This window comes from Marmota marmota, unplaced genomic scaffold, assembly GCF_001458135.2.
Source record: "Marmota marmota marmota unplaced genomic scaffold, marMar, whole genome shotgun sequence".
In the NCBI taxonomy this organism is placed as follows: Eukaryota; Metazoa; Chordata; class Mammalia; order Rodentia; family Sciuridae; genus Marmota; species Marmota marmota.
Genome location: NW_026000001.1, coordinates 5978279 through 5995520, shown reverse-complemented (window position 1 = coordinate 5995520; position 17242 = coordinate 5978279). Strand labels below are relative to the sequence as shown.

Sequence of the window (17242 nt, the reverse complement as noted above, 5' to 3'; positions counted from 1 at the left end):
GCCCTTGCACCAGCTGTTCCCATGAGGTTCCCCACACACCCCACCCACACCAGACAGACGGCCATCAGCACGTGCGGACGGGTGCGGACGGGGTCTGTGTCTCCAGGCTTCCCTGGCTCACCCCCCATGCAGCCAGGGCCATCTGCAAGGCCTCTCCATGGCTGCTCAAGCCCCTTCCCACTTCCCAAGGCACTGGCTCCTGCCTCTGGCTGCTGCTGGGAGTACTGGGCCTGAGTCTCACCCCTCAGGGGCTGCTTCTCTCTCTAAAAGGCAGCATCTGATGACCAGAGCTGCTCAACTTCAATGTAAACCAAACCATTCATCCTTTCCTGTATGTTAGTACTTTCCAGTCCTAATTAAGAAACCCTTTTTTTAATCTAAGGGTCAAGATCTCAAACAGTGCCATCCCTGCCCCCCAAATATGATGCAAACCATAATGTGAGCCATGGGTATAATTTTAAACTTTCAATGACCACATTTAAGAAGTCAAAGAAGCTGGGTGTGGTGGTGCAAGCTGGTAATCCCAGCAGCTTGGGAAGCTAAGGCAGGAGGATCACAAGTTCAAAGCCAGCCTCAGCAACTCAGTGAGACCCTGTTTCAAAATTAAAAATAAAAAGGGCTGGGGATGTGGCTCAGTGGTTAAGTTAGGTGCCCCAAGTTCAATCCCCAGTACCAAAAAAAAAAGAAAAAAGGGAGGGGGGAAGCAGCTGTAGCAGCAGCAGCAAAAAAAAAAAAGTGAAATTGATTTTGATGTATTTTATTTAACACAAAGATCTAAAATATTACCCTCCTGACATGCAACCAATATGAAACGACACGAAGAGGACATCTTCCATTACTCTTTTCTAGTCCAGTGTTTTCTACAGGACTTTGCCAGAGGACATATTGGATACTCCTGGCACTGCGTTCCACTGGTTCAGCTCTTCTTTCTATGCTGTGAGGCTTAAATTTAAAATCCAGAGTTTTTAAATACCGACAGATACCCAGCATGGCTCATCATGGCTTGCAGTCAGCATCTCTCTCTCCCTCTCCTCTCTCTCTCTCTCAGTCTCATTGACATCTTTCACTTAATTCCTGTTTTCACAGAATCAGCCTCTGGCCAACAAATCTCTCCTTGAGGCTTCCCCTCCTGTCTGGCTGGCCAAGCACCATCTCCCTCCTCCTCCCACCACATGGTTTGTCAAAGGCATGCTGAAGGCTCAAAACTGCTCTGGCCTATCTGCATCTGGCAAGTCTTGCAATACTTGTGTTATCTTTCAGTGAAAGCCATTTTCTAAGTCTTTGTCCCACCAGTTACTCAGAAGTGTGCTTCTACAGTGACCTCTAAAATGAAACTACAGAAAGAAACTGAAGACCTCAGAAGATGGAAAGACTTCCCATGCTCATGGATAGGCAGAATTAATATGATTAAAATGGCCAGACTACCAAAACAGTATACAGATTCAATGAAATCCCCATCAAAATACCAATGACATTCTTCATAGAACTGGAAAAAGCACTCCTAAAATTCATTTGGAAGAATAACAAGAGGCCCAGAACAGCCAAAGCAATCTTGAGCAAGAACAGCGATGAAGGAAGCATTACAATACTCTATCTCAAATTATACTACAGAGCTACTGTAGCAAAAACAGCATGGTACTAGAATCAAAATAGATATGAAGACCAATGGAACAGAGGCACCAAGACAAACCCAAATACTTACAACATCTGATTCTTGATAAATGTGCCAAAAATGCATGCTGGAGAAAAGACAACCTTCTTAACAAATGGAACTGGGATACTGGATATCCCATTCAGAAGAATGAAATTAGATCCTTATCTCCTACCTTGCCTGGAAGTAAAATCAAAGTGATCAAAGACTTGGGAATTAGACCAGAAACCATGCAACTGTTAGAAGAAAACATAGGGTCAAATACTCTATCATATAGGTGCAGGCACTGACTTCCTCAACAAAACCCCTAAAGCTCAAAAAATAAAACCAAGAATCAATAAGCGGGAAGCCATCAAACTAAAAAGCTTCTGTACAACAAAGGAAACAATTAAGAGACTAAAGAGAGAGTCTACAGAATGAAAAAAAAAGAAAAATCTTTGGCAGCTACTCTTCTAACAGGGGATTAATATTCAGAATATATAAAGAACTCAAAAAATGTGATGCCAAAAACCAGATAACCCAATTAATAAATGGGCCAAAGAAATAAGTAGAAACTTCTCAAATGGAAATAGAAATGACCAACAAATATATGAAAAAATGTTCAACTTCTCTAAAAATTTAGGGAAATGCAAATCAAAACCAAGATTTCATTTTAACAGTCACAAACAATAATAAATGCTGAAGAGGATGTGGGACGAAAGGTACATTCATACTTTGCCGGAAGGAATGTGAATTAGTACATCCATTATGGAAAGCAGTGTGGAGATTACTCAAAAATCTAGGAATGGGTCCACCATACAACCCAGCTATCCCACTCCTCAGCATTTATCCAGAAGAACTAAAATCAGCATAGTGTAGTGACACAGCCACTTCAATATTTAGAGCAGCACAATTTACAGGAGCCAAATTATGGAATCAACCCAGAAGCCAACAACAGATGAATGGAACAAGAAACTGTGGTATATAAACACAGTGGAGTTGTACTCAGCCATAAAAAAAGGGAAAAAATACTGGCATTTGCTGGTAAATGAATGGAAATCGAGAGAATATTTTAGAAGAAATAAACCAGACTCAACTCAGAAAATCAAGAGCCAAATGTTCTCTTTCATATGTGGAAGCCAGAGTAAAATAAGGGAAAGAAGGTGGTAGGGAGGGGAGTGGATATCTTAAAGGTCTGAGAGAGATCATGGGAGTAGAGGAAGGAGGCCAAGAAGGGAGGAAGCAAGGGAGAGGGTAGAAAGACGGCATGGAGTCAACAAGAGCTGGTGGCACACCTACATGAACGCACCAAAAAGAATCTCACCTGTATACTACTTACGTATGTGTGTGTGCATACACATATATGAATTAAAAAAATCGAACTTAAATAGATAAAGCTGTGAAGGGAAGATCAACAGGAGGAAAGGCCATGGGGGATGGGGGAAAGTGAGGGGGGGGAAAGAGAAGGGGGAAATGGGAACTGAAATCAAATGCCTTGCATGTATATTGTTTTGTCAAAATGAACCCAAATACTACGTATAATTATAACGCTCTAAAAATTTTTAAAAATTAAAAGAGGGGAAATGTGATTCCTTATGTCTAAGCCTAAGGAGTTACTACCTCTGTCAACTTCCAGTTTAATGCTGCTTTGGTCAGGAAGGAACACAGTTGAAGTAATTTCAAGACACTGAGACTAACTGAGGTCTAGGCCGGAATCTGCAAGTTTCTCAGAGTTCGTGAAGGGGCATATGGCCCACAGGTGGTATGCTCTCTGCTCCCTGAATCAGCCCCGATGTGTTCCTGGGCCACACACCTCATGCTGACTTTGGGCTAGAGCCAGATGAGCTGCAGGACAGAGCCCCCTCCCTGACATTACTGAAGGACTTTCCTGCAGCTCAGCCTGCATGGCTGCTGTGTCCTCCCCCAGGGCCCTGGGAAGAAGAGGAAGGGCACACCAAGACAACTTCCTTCAGGTGACTGGAAAGCTCCACCTGCCCCATCTGTCCAGGTCCCAAGGCTACTGGCACAGGGGGGCTGGAACTGAGGTACCCAAGAGCCAGCCCGAGAAGTCATGCAGGGTCTTTGTGCAGAAGTCAGGTAGGCAAATGGAAGTTCCAAGGCTGAGGACACGATTGAGCACAGGCCAGGTGAGCTAGTACAAGAAGGGATATCCGAGAGAGGGCTAGCCAGGCTGCAGCTGGCTGGGCACATGGGGTGAAGCTGGAGGGAGATGGATCTGGACTTCATCCCACAGGCAACAGAGTCTACCAGAGGGTCTGCTAAGTAGGAGGATGACATGCTCAGTCTCTTCTATGATGGCTTTGTGGAGGGTTCAAGTCAATGACCAGGACACAGATCCCCTCTGCCTTAGTCACCTCTCCTAAGAGGAAGGGGCCACAAGGTGGGTCAGCCCAGGAAACCAACAGGCTTCTGGATCAGACCCTACAGCCAGGAGCTGGCCCAGGGCTTCAGGACACAGTGCAACCCTAGTCTCTCTCACCAGGGACATGGCCAGGGTCCTTATCTTAAAGGGTTTGATCATTGCTCTAGAGTCCTACAAATGTCATTTCAGGGAACATACAGATATATATTTTTTTATCAGAAATGACATAAAATAGCAGTGCTAGGCTGGGGATAGAACTCAGTGGTAGAGCACTTGCCTAGCATGCAACATGCTCTGGGTTCAATTCCTAGCAGCACACACATACATACAAAGAAGACAGAAAGAAAAACTACCCACAGCAGTGCTCCCGTCCCATCAACTGCACCTAGCAAGGAACACCAACGCTCAGAAGGGCAAGGGCCCAGGACTTCCTACCCTTTCCCACCTGTCTGGGATGGGAGGACCTGGCTGTGAAGACAGAAGAGTCAGCAGAGAGCACTGACAAGCCTGGGAACAGCTTTGGGTGCCTCTTGATCACACCCCTGGGCCACTGGATAAAAACAAAGCCCCAGAAAAAATGTAGAGACCGTGGCTGTGGGCAGGGCTACCTGACTCTGGAATCACCAGGCTGGGTGGGGCACTCCAGAGGTGGTTCCTCTGTCCCATGAGGACCAAAGCACAGCACCGCAGGAACAGCCCTACACCACAATCCACTACACTTCACCACACCTGCAGGTACACAGAACACCTGAGCCCAGCACCCTCACTGCCTGCAGGGCCAGGAACATGGTGAAATCTTACAAGGAGCCCCTCCTCCCCTAAGCAAATGCAGCTTGTACTGCAATGGCTGCAGGCACAGTCGCTGCCTGCCAGCCAGGGACCACTATGCTCACACAGCAGAGGCAGTGAGGGAGACCCAGACCTGACACAATAACCCACGTCACAGCTCTGGACACAAGAACACTGTGGCCTGATCTGTGGGACAGCCAAGGCGATGCCTTAGACCACTGTGTGCTAGCCTCAGTCCGTCCCATCCCATTTGCCTTGCTGTGCTGGCAGGGGCAGGGAGGACACTGGGCACAAAGAGGCAGATGTGAGATGGGCAGGCGCTGTCAGCAGACCTCCCTTACCAGCCCTTTGCTTGTGTGCCATTCCACCCACATGACTCCCAAATGTGGGCTGGACAACTGGACGGCCTGGAACATTGCCACGTGCACCTGAGAGCTGTTCAACCCAGAGCATGGGAGGAGCCTACTGGAGGTGGGCAGCTATGGGCCCCACCCAGTGCAGCCAGACTGTCACCTCCTGGAGTGCAAGCTGCACAATAGCCTGGACTAGACAGGCCTCCCCTCCAGTCTTCCTGGCGGGGACACAAGCATCTTACACCCCGTGACTGCTTACTGGCTGTAGGACACAGCTTTAGCTCAAAATTCAGAATGACTGTCCCTGGTAATGGGATGGTTTGCTTTTTGCTTTCTGTTCTTTTTCTATGCTTCCTATTTCTGTGATGGACATGTAATGCCAAGTCCCACAAGACAAGACCTTGTCCTGTTCCGGTGTCATGTGCACAAGACTCGAGGCACACCCATTAGCATTCCACAAGTGCAATGGAGGGTCCTGAGTGTGTCCCCACAGCAGGCTATGGGAAGAGAAGCGGGGGCACACAGGCTGGAGGGCAAGGAAGCAAGCATGGGGTGGAGGAGTGTCATTAGGCTGGTCTCTCCCGGTCCCTCTGACAGCAGCACATGGACCACCAGGAAATGGCATGTCTACACAGACACAATGCAGACTCTCGAGGGAACTCACACCGCAAATCTGTCTTTCTAAGCTGCCAGAAAGGACCCAGTTCCACCCAAGACTGGTGGCATCTTTCTGGAAATTGCCCCTTCTTGTACTGACACAGTGGAAGGCCCTGGTGGCCTCTCTTATGCACCTTCCCTTCTGTCCTAAACATCAACATGAAACACAACAACAGTAACAATGGCCACCTCACCTTCCTTCCTGGCCGCAGGTGCTGGTGCTATGCTGGGAGCCCTGCAGGAACTGGCTTGCCCCACCCTCCGCAGGCAAAGAAAACAGCTTATTCCTGCGCCACAGGTAGAAAGCAGTCAGTGAAAAGGGGTGCTGTGGAGGTTACCTGCCAGGGCCAGCAGCAGGACTCTGTCCTGACCACTACACCCTCACCAGCCAACCCACCGGACACCGTTGCAAAAGCACTCACCCAGATGAAGCCAGCACACCAGGTATCCTGCTGCTGAGCCCACAGTGCCCGCCACTCTGCTGTACAGGGCCTGGCTTGGTGGCACCAGCTCCTGTGTGTCCCTCCCTCGTTAGGACTGCTGGCCTGTGCTGAGTTCTCACTCACTGGTGAAGCCCATGGGGTCTGCTGGGAGGTGCAGCCAAGGAACACGGCAGGGTCCATCAGGCTGTGGGCAATGCAGACACATGCAAGAGATAAGCAGCCCCTACAGCAGCTTGACCACACAGCAAAGTGCAGAGTCGCCAGTGGGACTTCTTAAAACACCAGAGCAGGCTGCTTGGCCAGCACGGCCCCTTCCTCCTTCACCCACAGGACGTGGCAGCTTCTTGGCATCCCGCAGTGCTGCAGCAGATCAGTCCAGGCTGTCAGAAAGCACAGTCCTTCAGATCTGGGCCTGGGGCACAGGAACTCTTCTTAAACAAGGAACCATCCCAGCTCCTCTCTCCAAGACATCTCCTTGTCTCGCGTGCCCTGACAAGGTGACACTTCCAGCCTGAAAGCCAGTGGATCTCAGTTCCCCAAGTCACAAATCTGTCAGGCCAAGCCCTGTGCGGTGGGCACTCAAAGAGGCCAGAGATGACACCTGGCCTTAGGGCCCAATGATGGCACAAAACTGGATGCCTGTCTTGCCCACTGAATCCTCTCACTTGGACCCCTCAGCCCGCAGGCTGACCTAATGTGGAGACAGCCTGACCAGATAGGGAGCAGCCTTGCCCAGGAGGCGTATTTGTTTTAGCAGCTTCTAGTTAATGAGTAGCTGGTACTGGGTAGTGACCACCAGCTCCTCCCATCTCCCAGAGGAACTGAGGGCAGCCCAAGGGCACTGAGAAAGCCAGAACCCACCTAAAGCCTCCGGTCTGGCAGCCCATCAGAGTGGGTCAGCAGCTGCCTGCTGAAGAGGACAGCTGTACCTGCTGCCAGCTGGAGCCAAGCCTCTGCCCACTGAGTCTCCCTCAGACACCCTGGTTCTCCCAAACAACTGCTCGACAGAGTCAAGGCATCAAGCTGAGCTGCCAGCCCCACCCAATAGGACCCGCCAGTGTCCCCACAGCCTCGCACCCTTCGAAGGCATGTGAATTGGATGCTATTTGCAGGCTGTGGCATGGTGGTGGCACTAGCCTTCATCGTGGGAGGACAAGAACAAGGCAGGAGGAAAATCCCAGGGCAACCTGCAGGCACACAAACTGACCAGGGGCAGAAGCAGTTCAGGAGCAAAGACAAGCACATGGCGGAGGATAAACACTTCTTCCTCACGCCCTCCAGCAACCTTGACAGAAACTGGCCAGGACAAAGGGTAGCATTGCTTCCCAAGGCAGACAGATGGCTGGCCACTAAGGGAAGGGCCAAGCATCCAACATGGGCACGTGTCCCCATTCCAAAGTGAGGTGCCTCCTTTCAGAGGGCACTGTGGACAGGAGGGCTCAGAGCAGACATCCATTCATGGGCCTCATTGCCTTGCCCTGCACCGCTGGTCACAGACCTGACCTCAAAAAATGCTGAGGGAGGGAAGGAAGGAAGGAAGGCAGGAGAAGAGCAGAGGGAGGAAACTAAAGGCAGGGCAGGCACGTGTCACACCTGCTTAGAAATCAGGGAAGAAGAGGCGGTCAGGAGGCAGTCAGGGCTCCCAAAGGAGTTGGGAAGGGGCAAAGGGCCTGGCATGGACCATGAGGCTGCATGTCCTTTGGGGAGCCATGCTGACAGGACCAAGCAGGACAGAGGAAGCAGATCTGCCTGCAGAGGGCCTGAAAGGCCAGGCTGAAGGCAGCACAAAGTCACCACAGGGAGGCACAGGGCAGCACTGCTGTCAGCAGAATGCAGGACACTTCTGTGGGAAAGCCTCCAGCCAGACAAACAGAGTGGGGACAGGGACAGGTGTTGTCCAGGTGAAGGGAGTAAGCCAGCCTGCTGCAGGCAGGCAGAGGGATGGTCCTTCTAAAACACTCAACCAAAGAATAAGGCAAGACCCCGGGAGAGGCAGGCTGGGGCGAGCGCAGACGCACACTTGGCTCACCACATATCCTTGGTGCTTCTGTGCCGCTCCCACGGGTGCTGACCCTCGACTATGCGGGGCGACTGTGTCTGTGAGGGCACACAAGGAGAGTTCCCAGAGTGACAGGTGGAAGAGTGGCCCCAGGTAAGAAGGGCGGCAGGTACTTAAGTCGGCCTCAGCAGCCCTCCAGCATCCACACACTGGGGTCAGATGCAACCTCCACTCAGGGACGGGACCAGGAAGTGAGAACCCAGATAGCCCCCTCACTCTCTGCCTGGCCATCTCCTTGAAGCAGAGCCTTTACAGAACTCCACTAGAAAGAGGCACCACCTCGGCAGTGCTCAAAGTAGCCACTCACACAACGGGCCGGCCCTCCAGCCCAGGCTTCTGTAAGGGGTGAGGACCCAAGAGCCAAGACGGCTCCACAATTGCCCCAAAAGAGCAGGTGGCGCAGAGTCAAGGTGCTGTGATCATGACTTGTCTGCTCTCAAGAACCAGTGCTGCCTGTGTGGGACAGGCTCCAGGGGAGATGAAGCCGTCCGCTCAGCGAGGATGGGTGAAAGCAGAGCAGGGGGCCCACATCTGGCTGCACACTGCCCTCCACAGGGTGGAGAGGAAAGGCAGAGCTACCCTAGGGGAGCACCCAGGCCTGGGTGCTGGCTGCCTAGGCCCATATCCCACCAGGCAACTCCAGGCATATCAGAAAGGCAGCCCTTGCACACTTCAGGGGTCTGGGATGATGTGTGGAGGGCTAAAGTCCAGCTGTCACTTTCACCCTCTGAGGGCCCACACTTCCAGTGTAAGCAGCCTTTCTGAAATAAGTAGATATCAAGGCAACCGTAGCAATGGACAGGAACAGAAATGAGCTCTCCCCACCTCAGCTTAAGGGTACCTAAGACTGCCTCCTGACAGCCCAGCACGACACTCAACCCACCATGAGGACTCTCACACCCTCCAGACCCTGCTGGTAAGGTCCAACTCAGTCACTTCAAGGGAAGCACACAAGCTGCCCACCTGGGCCCTGAACCCTACTCTCCACACTGTCATGCAGAGGAATCAGTTTGCCTGCACCCTTTCCTGACTCCTCACCTGCCCTGGAAGGCTGAGAACTGTCACTGGCACTCCAGGGCTGCTGGGATCTTAGGAACAGCTGGCCCAGCATCCCCACTTGTACCTCCACTGCCCCTGAATGCCCTGTCAAGAAGCAGGCTGTCCCCTTCCACTCCTGCCCCCAAATCTGGGTGCTCTGATTCCCTGACCAACAAAAAACTGTGGAGGCGAGGCTCTCATCCTCCAGCGCACCCACTGTGGTTCTTTTGGTGGAGGCCCAGCACCAAGAGCCTGAGAGCGACAGTGCCCGAGCAGGGTCCAGGCCCACAGGGGACCCTGGGCAGTACCGCGAGCACACGGTATCCCTCACCATCATCCCCCCTGAGCTTGTGCAGAGCTCCACAAGTACACGACCACAAGAGAATCAACCAGGCTGACCTGCATCCAGCTCTGAGAAAAACAATGCCATTCCCCTGCTCACTATTTGTATTCCAGAAAACAGTTACTCTTTACTTAAAAATTTTAATATTAACATATTCTGGGTTCTCATCCTTTCTAAACGAATTAGAGATTTTTTCAATTTATTTATTTATTTTTTAGTTGTAGATAGACACAATACCTTTATTTTTTTTTTAATGTGGTGCCGGAATCAAACCCAGTCCAGTGCCCTGTGTGTGCTCAGCAATCACCCTATCACTGAGCCACAACCCCGTCCCTCACTTTTAATTCCTAAAACAGTGAGTACTGATCATAACTATCTACCTAAGCCCTGTGACCTTTAGAGTGTGAAGAGTCCTGGAGCGGAGTTGGAGAGCCTACTCCAGCTGAGGGGACCCTCCATGGGTAAGAGCCTTCCACAGGGAGACAGGCCTGGAGCAGACCCAGGTTCCCCATGGAGAGGCACTGGAGCAAGGTCCTCCAGGCCTGCCAGCCCCCCACTGCTGGAGGCAGCACAGAACAACCTGAGGGTGGGGGCTGGAGCCTGAGAGAAGAATCCTGAGTTAGGACGTTCCAAGCAGGCTGACGAGCAGGAGCCCACCCTCGCCCCAGTCAGGGCCTCAGAGCCACGCCAACGCTAGAGATTTACCTGTGTGCAGAGCCACAGCCTGGCCCCTGCCCCTGCGGCACACTGACCTGCAACCTCATGGGGCTGGCGTTTTACTTTTGGGAGTGGAACCCCTGAGCCAGCAAGTTGCGCTCCCTGAGCATTTGCCTAGCATGTGCAAGGCCTGGGTTCCATCCCTAACACTGGAGAGGGAAAAAAAAGAGTATAAAATTGTGCTTTCTGCCCAGACCCACCACTGCTTCAAAGACACAGCCGATGACAACAGGGCATGTGGGGAGGACTCGCCGGCCCTGGCTGTCACAGTTCACAAGCCGAGCTGAGGCAGACCCACGGTGCTCTGCACACGTGCACAGAAACAGGGCCGGGAAACACATACTTCCTGTCTAGCCCTTATACCTGGGAGATCTACCACCGGATTCACCAGCCTAATATGTAAACATCACTATTCCCTAAACAATGCTATTTACACAGCAGTTAGTTTGTGTCAGGCATGACAAATCACCTAGAGATGACTAAGTACACAGGAGGGCCTGCATAGGTTCTACGCGAATAAACACCTTTATGTAAGGAACTCAGTCTTGAAAGGTTTGGTATTCCAGGGTCCTAGGACCAAGCCTCCCAGGAATACCAAGAGATGACTATATAAAATTGCAAGTTTATAATATTTCCCATTTAACATCATGGGGTCTTTGTTGGTTTATTATATTTCATATTATTTCATATTGCATCTTTTACAGGAAGGGGTCCAGGGATTGAACTCAGAGGCACTCGACCACTAAGCCACATTCCCAGCCCTATTTTGTATTTTATTTACAAATAAATAAAATTTGCTTACTGCCTCACCTTGCTGAGGCTAGCTTTGAATTCACAATCCTCCTGTCTCAGAGCCTCCATAGCCACTGGGATTACAAGCATGCGCCAATGCACCCAGCTCATATCACATTTTTTAAAACCTGGTTAGTATGTGAAAGCTAAAGAGGAAAAAGGAAAAGAAAGGTGGGGGCTGAGGGTCTCATGAAAATCAAAGGGAGATCAGTAGAGGAAAGGGATTAGGGGTGGAGAAAAGGAGGGAGGGGGAGTGCTGGGGAGTGATACTGGCCAAATTCTATCATTGTTTTGTATGCATGTATAAATATATGACAATAAACCCCATCGTTATGTATGAATATAATGCACCAGTTAAAAACAGTAGAAAAATGACAGTACCAGAAGAAAAGTAAATAAATAAGCAGAAGCCTGGGTACTGGCCCCACTGATGCATCTGTGTCAATCCACAACTCTCCTAAGACAGTCGCCAGAGATGAGACCAACAGGACCTTGGCTGTCACCCCAGAGCCATGCTTAGGCTCCCTGCTCTCTTGTCTACGGCCTAGGCCCCCCCTCCGCACGCCTGCCTCTCCACAGCCAGCAGGAAGTGCAGCAAGGCGCTCGCTCCACAGGAGCCAGTGTGAACACAGTCCCCTGGCTCAATTAGGGACAACCCACTCATCAAAAATAGTAAAGACCATACTCAACTGTAAAATACAGAATATAAACAAGTCCCCAAGTTCACAGTGGCCTGGGGAGGTGGCAGACAGCCACCTCTCGTAATCTCATGGCATCCTCGGGGACCTCTCAGGACTTTCCCATCTCTACTTCCCTACCCCCAACAGCAGGGAGGCTCCCCTGGGCGGGCCCCTCAACTCTGCTTACCACAGCACAGGACACAGGGGCCACTCAGTTCAACCACACTGGCTACACAGTCTCATATCTCCAATGCCACTTACTGCTTGTCACCTGGCACCCAGCTTACCACACATGGCCCCAAGAGAGCAGACCGTGGAGTGGGAAGACAGGTGGCTGGGAGAAGACCTAAAGCAGCTCTGTCAGCAACAGCAGCCTCTGTGGAGGAGGGGACCCGGCCAGAGCCACGCAGAGCCAGACCCCACAGGGACAAGCCAAGCGTGCTCACACCACGCCTGAGCTAATTTTACACCCCTGGGCTCACCCCCAGGGCAGCTCCAGGCTCAGGCATCTGGCTCCTCAGGGCCACCTGGCACATACAGGCCTTTCCAGACTAGGGACCCAGCCTAGCAAGTAAGGAGCTGAATGTCACAGTGCAGATTCCCCAGGGGTTCCCAAGGCTGTTCCTTGTGCCAGGGTGGGGTGGGAAGTGAAGGGGTGCTCCTGAAGGAACTAAGAAAAACCCCTGACCCTGAAAAGGACACAGGCAACAAGTCGAGTACAGACCTCCTCTCCTGCCTCCAGATCTGCTACCTCCCCTGCTCCACCTCTGTGGGTGCTCCCTGTCCTCCTGCCACACCAAAATGCTCAAGCTCACCCAAATCACCACCACCCAACCCGGCAGCTACAAGCTCAACCACAGCACACAAACACGTGATGTGGACTTAATTGTATCCCTCTGCCCCAGGGAATGTCCACCAAGGACCACGGGAACCACAGCTAAACCATGCAGCCAGGTAGCTGTGCATTCTGACAGAACCCCAAAGAGAAGGAACCAGGAGAGAGGAACGTGTGCACAGCCAGGTCCAGGACAGAGATGTAGGGCCCACACCCCTCTGGAGGGGCCGCAGACACACAGGGCCCAGACGCCTTGCCAGCACCTCCTCCTTCTCTCCTGAAGCGTCCACATTTCATTTTGTTCAATTGTTTCTACTTCCGAGTTCCAGGCACTGTCCCACAGAGCTACAGTGAGCACTGCGGGTGTGCCCCAGCTACGTAAATCCTGTGCAGAAAGAACAACAAACACGAGGCAGGCAAAGAATAGGAGGCACCTCTACCCAGACAGGCAAGAACAATGTGCACCACTTTCTCTCCTGGAGCAGCGGCAGGAGGCTGGGCACAGGGATCCCCCCAGGAAACAGGCCATCCCTCTGCATGCCCCCAGCAGCCAACTAGAAGCAGCAGAGGAGCAGACAAGGGCCTGGGTATGCTCACCTTCCACAGGCTCTTCAGGTTGAACCCCACACAGTACCACACAGTAGTATCTACACAAACACAGGAAGCGGGGTTTGAGTGTTTGTTTCCATGGCCACTGCATGGACAACACAGGAAATGCGGCCATCCAACATCCACCTCCTGTACCTGATGACCATGGCAGAGACCACAGCCTCTCCTGTTTTTATAAAAGCTCCTCAGTTTTACAGGCAAGCACAACCTCATCTGTAGTCCTAAGCATAATGTTGCTAGCAAGATCTGGCAGGCAGTCCTGGGCATTGGCTTTCCTAGACCCTGGGAAGAAGCCTTGCCAAGCAGATAGTGGGTAGAGTCCCTGTGAAGGGCAAACACCAGCCTCACAGGTGCCTGACATGCATGTACTGGTTCACGCTGCCACTGCCTACCAGCCCTGCACAGCAGAGCCTTCCTGTGGCACCTCCAACAGGTTCACACCATGCCCATTTCCTACTGCTACAAGGACATTTGGTGTGGAGACTTCTAGGGGATGCTCCAAGCAGGACACAAGAGAGATGAAGTATTGCTGAGGGTGTCCTGGTGCACACAGCACTGGTGACCACTCTCCTCTTTAAAGAGAATCCAAAAACAACATCCTCTCAACAGAAACCTCTGCAAACCCAGCCCAAGAGCCCTATAGAAAGACGGGTTTCTGCAATCACAGCTTGCAGAGGACTGGCTGGCTGCTGGGCAGCCTGGCTGCATGGCCCTCTTCCAGCATGCTTCTGCATGGCTATTCCTGCTTCCTGGACACAGCGCTCCTCGTGTCTCCTTGGAAAATCCTTATGCACCCTCCTCACTACCTCCGCCATGCTTCTGTTGCACGTCCTTGCCCTCCTCTGCCAGTCTGAGAACCTGAAAGCACTGATCTTGGAGCCCTTCAAAGGGCAGCCAGAGAGTTGGGAACCCAGGAGACCCCGGCTGAGGAAGAGGCCAGGCTCACTGCCATGAGGGGCTGAGTCACAACAGCATCAATCATGACTGCAGAGTGGACACAACCCAGAGGTCCATCCACGGGTGAATGGAGGAGCATAATGTGTGTGCCTCCACATAGCGATCTCATGTGGCAGCAAAAAGGACAAACCACTGGTATGCACAACACAGACGGTCTTTAAAAGTGGTACACAACACGACCAGTCAAAGCCAGACATCCTGATTCCTTCAGCGTGAAAGGCCTAAACCTTAAATACCCCGAGGCAACCGGGAAGGCGACACAATGGACCAGAAGGTTCTCAGGGAGTGACAGCAATACTCTAAAATTAAACCAGGATGATGGTTACGAAAGCCTGTAATTTTCCTAAAAGTTATTTAATTGTACACTTAAAACAGGCAAACTTTGTGGCATGTAACTGATAGCCCAGGAAGCCGCTGAAACAAAGCGAGACTCCAGCCAGTCCAGTCAGTGTCAGCTACCGGAAACAGCACCTGTGAGAGAAGCAGGGGAGTGAAGGCTGGCCACCTGCACCCCGGCCTTCCTTCAGAGCACAGGGCTGCTGGGAGCCCTGGGGCCTCGCAGCAAATACCTGTCAGCTAAGCAAAAGTCACCACCTTCAACTGCACTCTGTCCGGAATGGCCGACACGAAGTTCCACCTCCTCTTGCCAGCACCAGAGAGCTCCAAAGGCACCTCACCACCCCACCTGCAGCCTGGAGAGCAGCAGAAGCATGCCACTGTGTAGGCACCTGCTGTGCCACAAGAGCCAGGGGTGCCCCAGGAAGGCTCCCCTGAGGCCTGGCACAGAGGGTGAGGGCTCATGGCTGGGATGGCCTGACGGGAGGGCCAGTTAGCTCCCATCACCCAGGAAGGAGGAAGTTTTTCTTCCTCTGACTCCCAGGTGCTCAGGAGCCTCTGTATTGTGCTTTCCGTTAGATAAAATGTAAACTACACATGTACCTTCTGTTCACAACTGCCTGCTGCCACCAGCAAAGGAGACAGAGCATCCCCTAAGCACCAAATAGTGCAAGAAAGAGTTCTTCCTCTCCCAGACTTCAGTAGTTTCCCCTGGACAGTGCCCCGTCCCCGCAGCCTAGAACAGAGCTAAGGCTGACTACACAGGTGGCAACCCTTTTGATTTATAAATTACTTTTTGTAAGAAAGGAAAAGGAAGGAAGGAAGAGAGTTTGGACAGGACTTCAACAGCCAGCTCAGAGCAGCGCCAAGCAGAGGAAATGTACAGGAAGAGAGGCCCAGGGCCACACCTCATAATACTCCAGAAACATCCTGGCCAGGTCCCGCCAAGTCCTAACGCGCCCGCCGAGTTCTGCCCTGGCTTCCCCAGCACATTTCCCTGCAGGGCCTCCCTTCCTGGGAGCAGCTGGAGCACAAGATAAGGCTGCTAGATGCTCAGCAGGCTGGGCGGGCCTCTCCTGGCAAAAGGGCAGATGTGGTTTTCACCTGCTCATCTGCAGACCACTCCTCTGGTTCTAACACCTGTCATACAGAAGGCAGTATGGCTGTTCCCCTGAGTCCACACTTTGCAACCCAATGTGAACTCATCCAAAGAAACTCTTTCTTAAAACAAAAACCTTTTTAAAACATACACAAACTGTACTCCAAAATACCTCTTTCACACTGAATAGTTTCAATTAAGAAAGTATCAAAAAATAGTAAAAAAAAAAAATAATAGTTTCCCAATTTTTCCAGACCAACACCTAACCATCCTTAGTTAAAGGATGAATGGCAAATGAAATCCAGCATCAGCACACAAGCCTGCCTGGGAGGCTTGTGTGCTCCTTCACTCATACTGACCCCTCGCTGGCTCTCATCCAGGGAGAAGCCTGATCAAGTGAGCAACGGACAGAAGTGGCAAGATCTGAGGTCTCTGAGGCTCCCTTGCTCTGCATCTTGCATATCTTCCTATTTTCATAATGGATGTTCAGTAAATGTGTGAAATGAGCAGCAGGAGGAGGAATGGAGGAACACCTGGGCCATCCATCTGGGCTCCACCATCCTAGGACACCNCCCCTCGAGAGGACGCCGCGAGCCCTCGGGCGGGACGACTGCCCAGGCCGCGAGCCCCGGCCCCGGCCCGCCGCGGATCCCGGCGCAGCCAGCGGACGCGGCCTCGGGGCAGCGGAGGACCCGCCCGGCGACCCGCCGTCCCTCGCCCGCCGCAGGCCGGCGCCCAGCCCGCCACTCACCCCATGAGCCAGTCCATGGCTGCGCGGGCCCGCGCCTCGCTCGGCCTCAGCCCCGCCGGCGGCCGGAAGTAAACACTCGTCGCGCCCGCCTCCGCCGGAAGTGACGCGCGCGGCCTGCTGGGACGCGTAGTCCCGGCTGCCCCTGCGGCCGCGCGGGACGCCGAGGATCGGGGCCGCTGACCCCGACCCGAGCGCCGGGACCCTAGACCTCCGACCCTGAGAACCCCGGAGCCCAGACACCGGAGCAGAGGCCCCCGGATCCCGAGGGCTCCAGACCCGGAGCCTGACCGCAGGCCCCAAGCGCCCGGACCCAGACCCGGATCCTGAGCGCTCCAGATCCCGGACCCTGACCGCAGACCCTGAGCGCTCCAGACCCTGTGCTGGACCCTGAGAGCCCATAGCCCTGAGCACCATGGACAGAGAGCGGGAGCCCCGAATCCCCAGAGCCCTAGACCCTGAGCCTCTAGAGCCCCGGACACCAGACTCTTGGGCCACTGCCAGGCTTGTGCTGCCTTGCCTCTAGCCCCTAGTATGCATCGATTTCCAGTGTGCCCCTGGCTGTCCCCTGGTTCTTGGCTGTCCCCTCTCAACCCAGATCCTCCTCTCCAGCACTGGGTCCCTCATATGCCCGGTCATCTGTCCCACCAGCTGCCTGTCCACCTTCAGTTCCCAGAACACACCCATCATTAAACCAAGCAGGACTGAATTATTATTCCCATTATTCCCTGTCCACCCAGGTCCCAGGGCCTGGCCAGCATCAGAAGCTCAATG

The 17242-nt window shown here is 52.7% G+C and overlaps 1 protein-coding gene across 3 annotated transcripts in view; it reads right to left on the bottom strand.

Annotated features, from left to right (window-relative positions):
• The window catches only part of Mob2 (MOB kinase activator 2), a 58804-nt gene extending 42237 nt beyond the window's left edge, over window positions 1-16567 (bottom strand). Inside the window, exon 1 of one of the 3 annotated variants that reach the window (XM_015503344.2) lies at window positions 16472-16567. In XM_015503344.2, the coding sequence (XP_015358830.1) occupies window positions 16472-16488 (17 nt within the window). In that variant the 5' untranslated portion in view covers window positions 16489-16567. Of the gene's footprint in view, window positions 1-15224; window positions 15287-16079; window positions 16208-16471 lie in introns of those variants that run through there. The other 2 variants (XM_048807885.1, XM_048807886.1) reach the window with 2 other exon arrangements.
• Window positions 16568-17242: the final 675 nt, after the last annotated feature.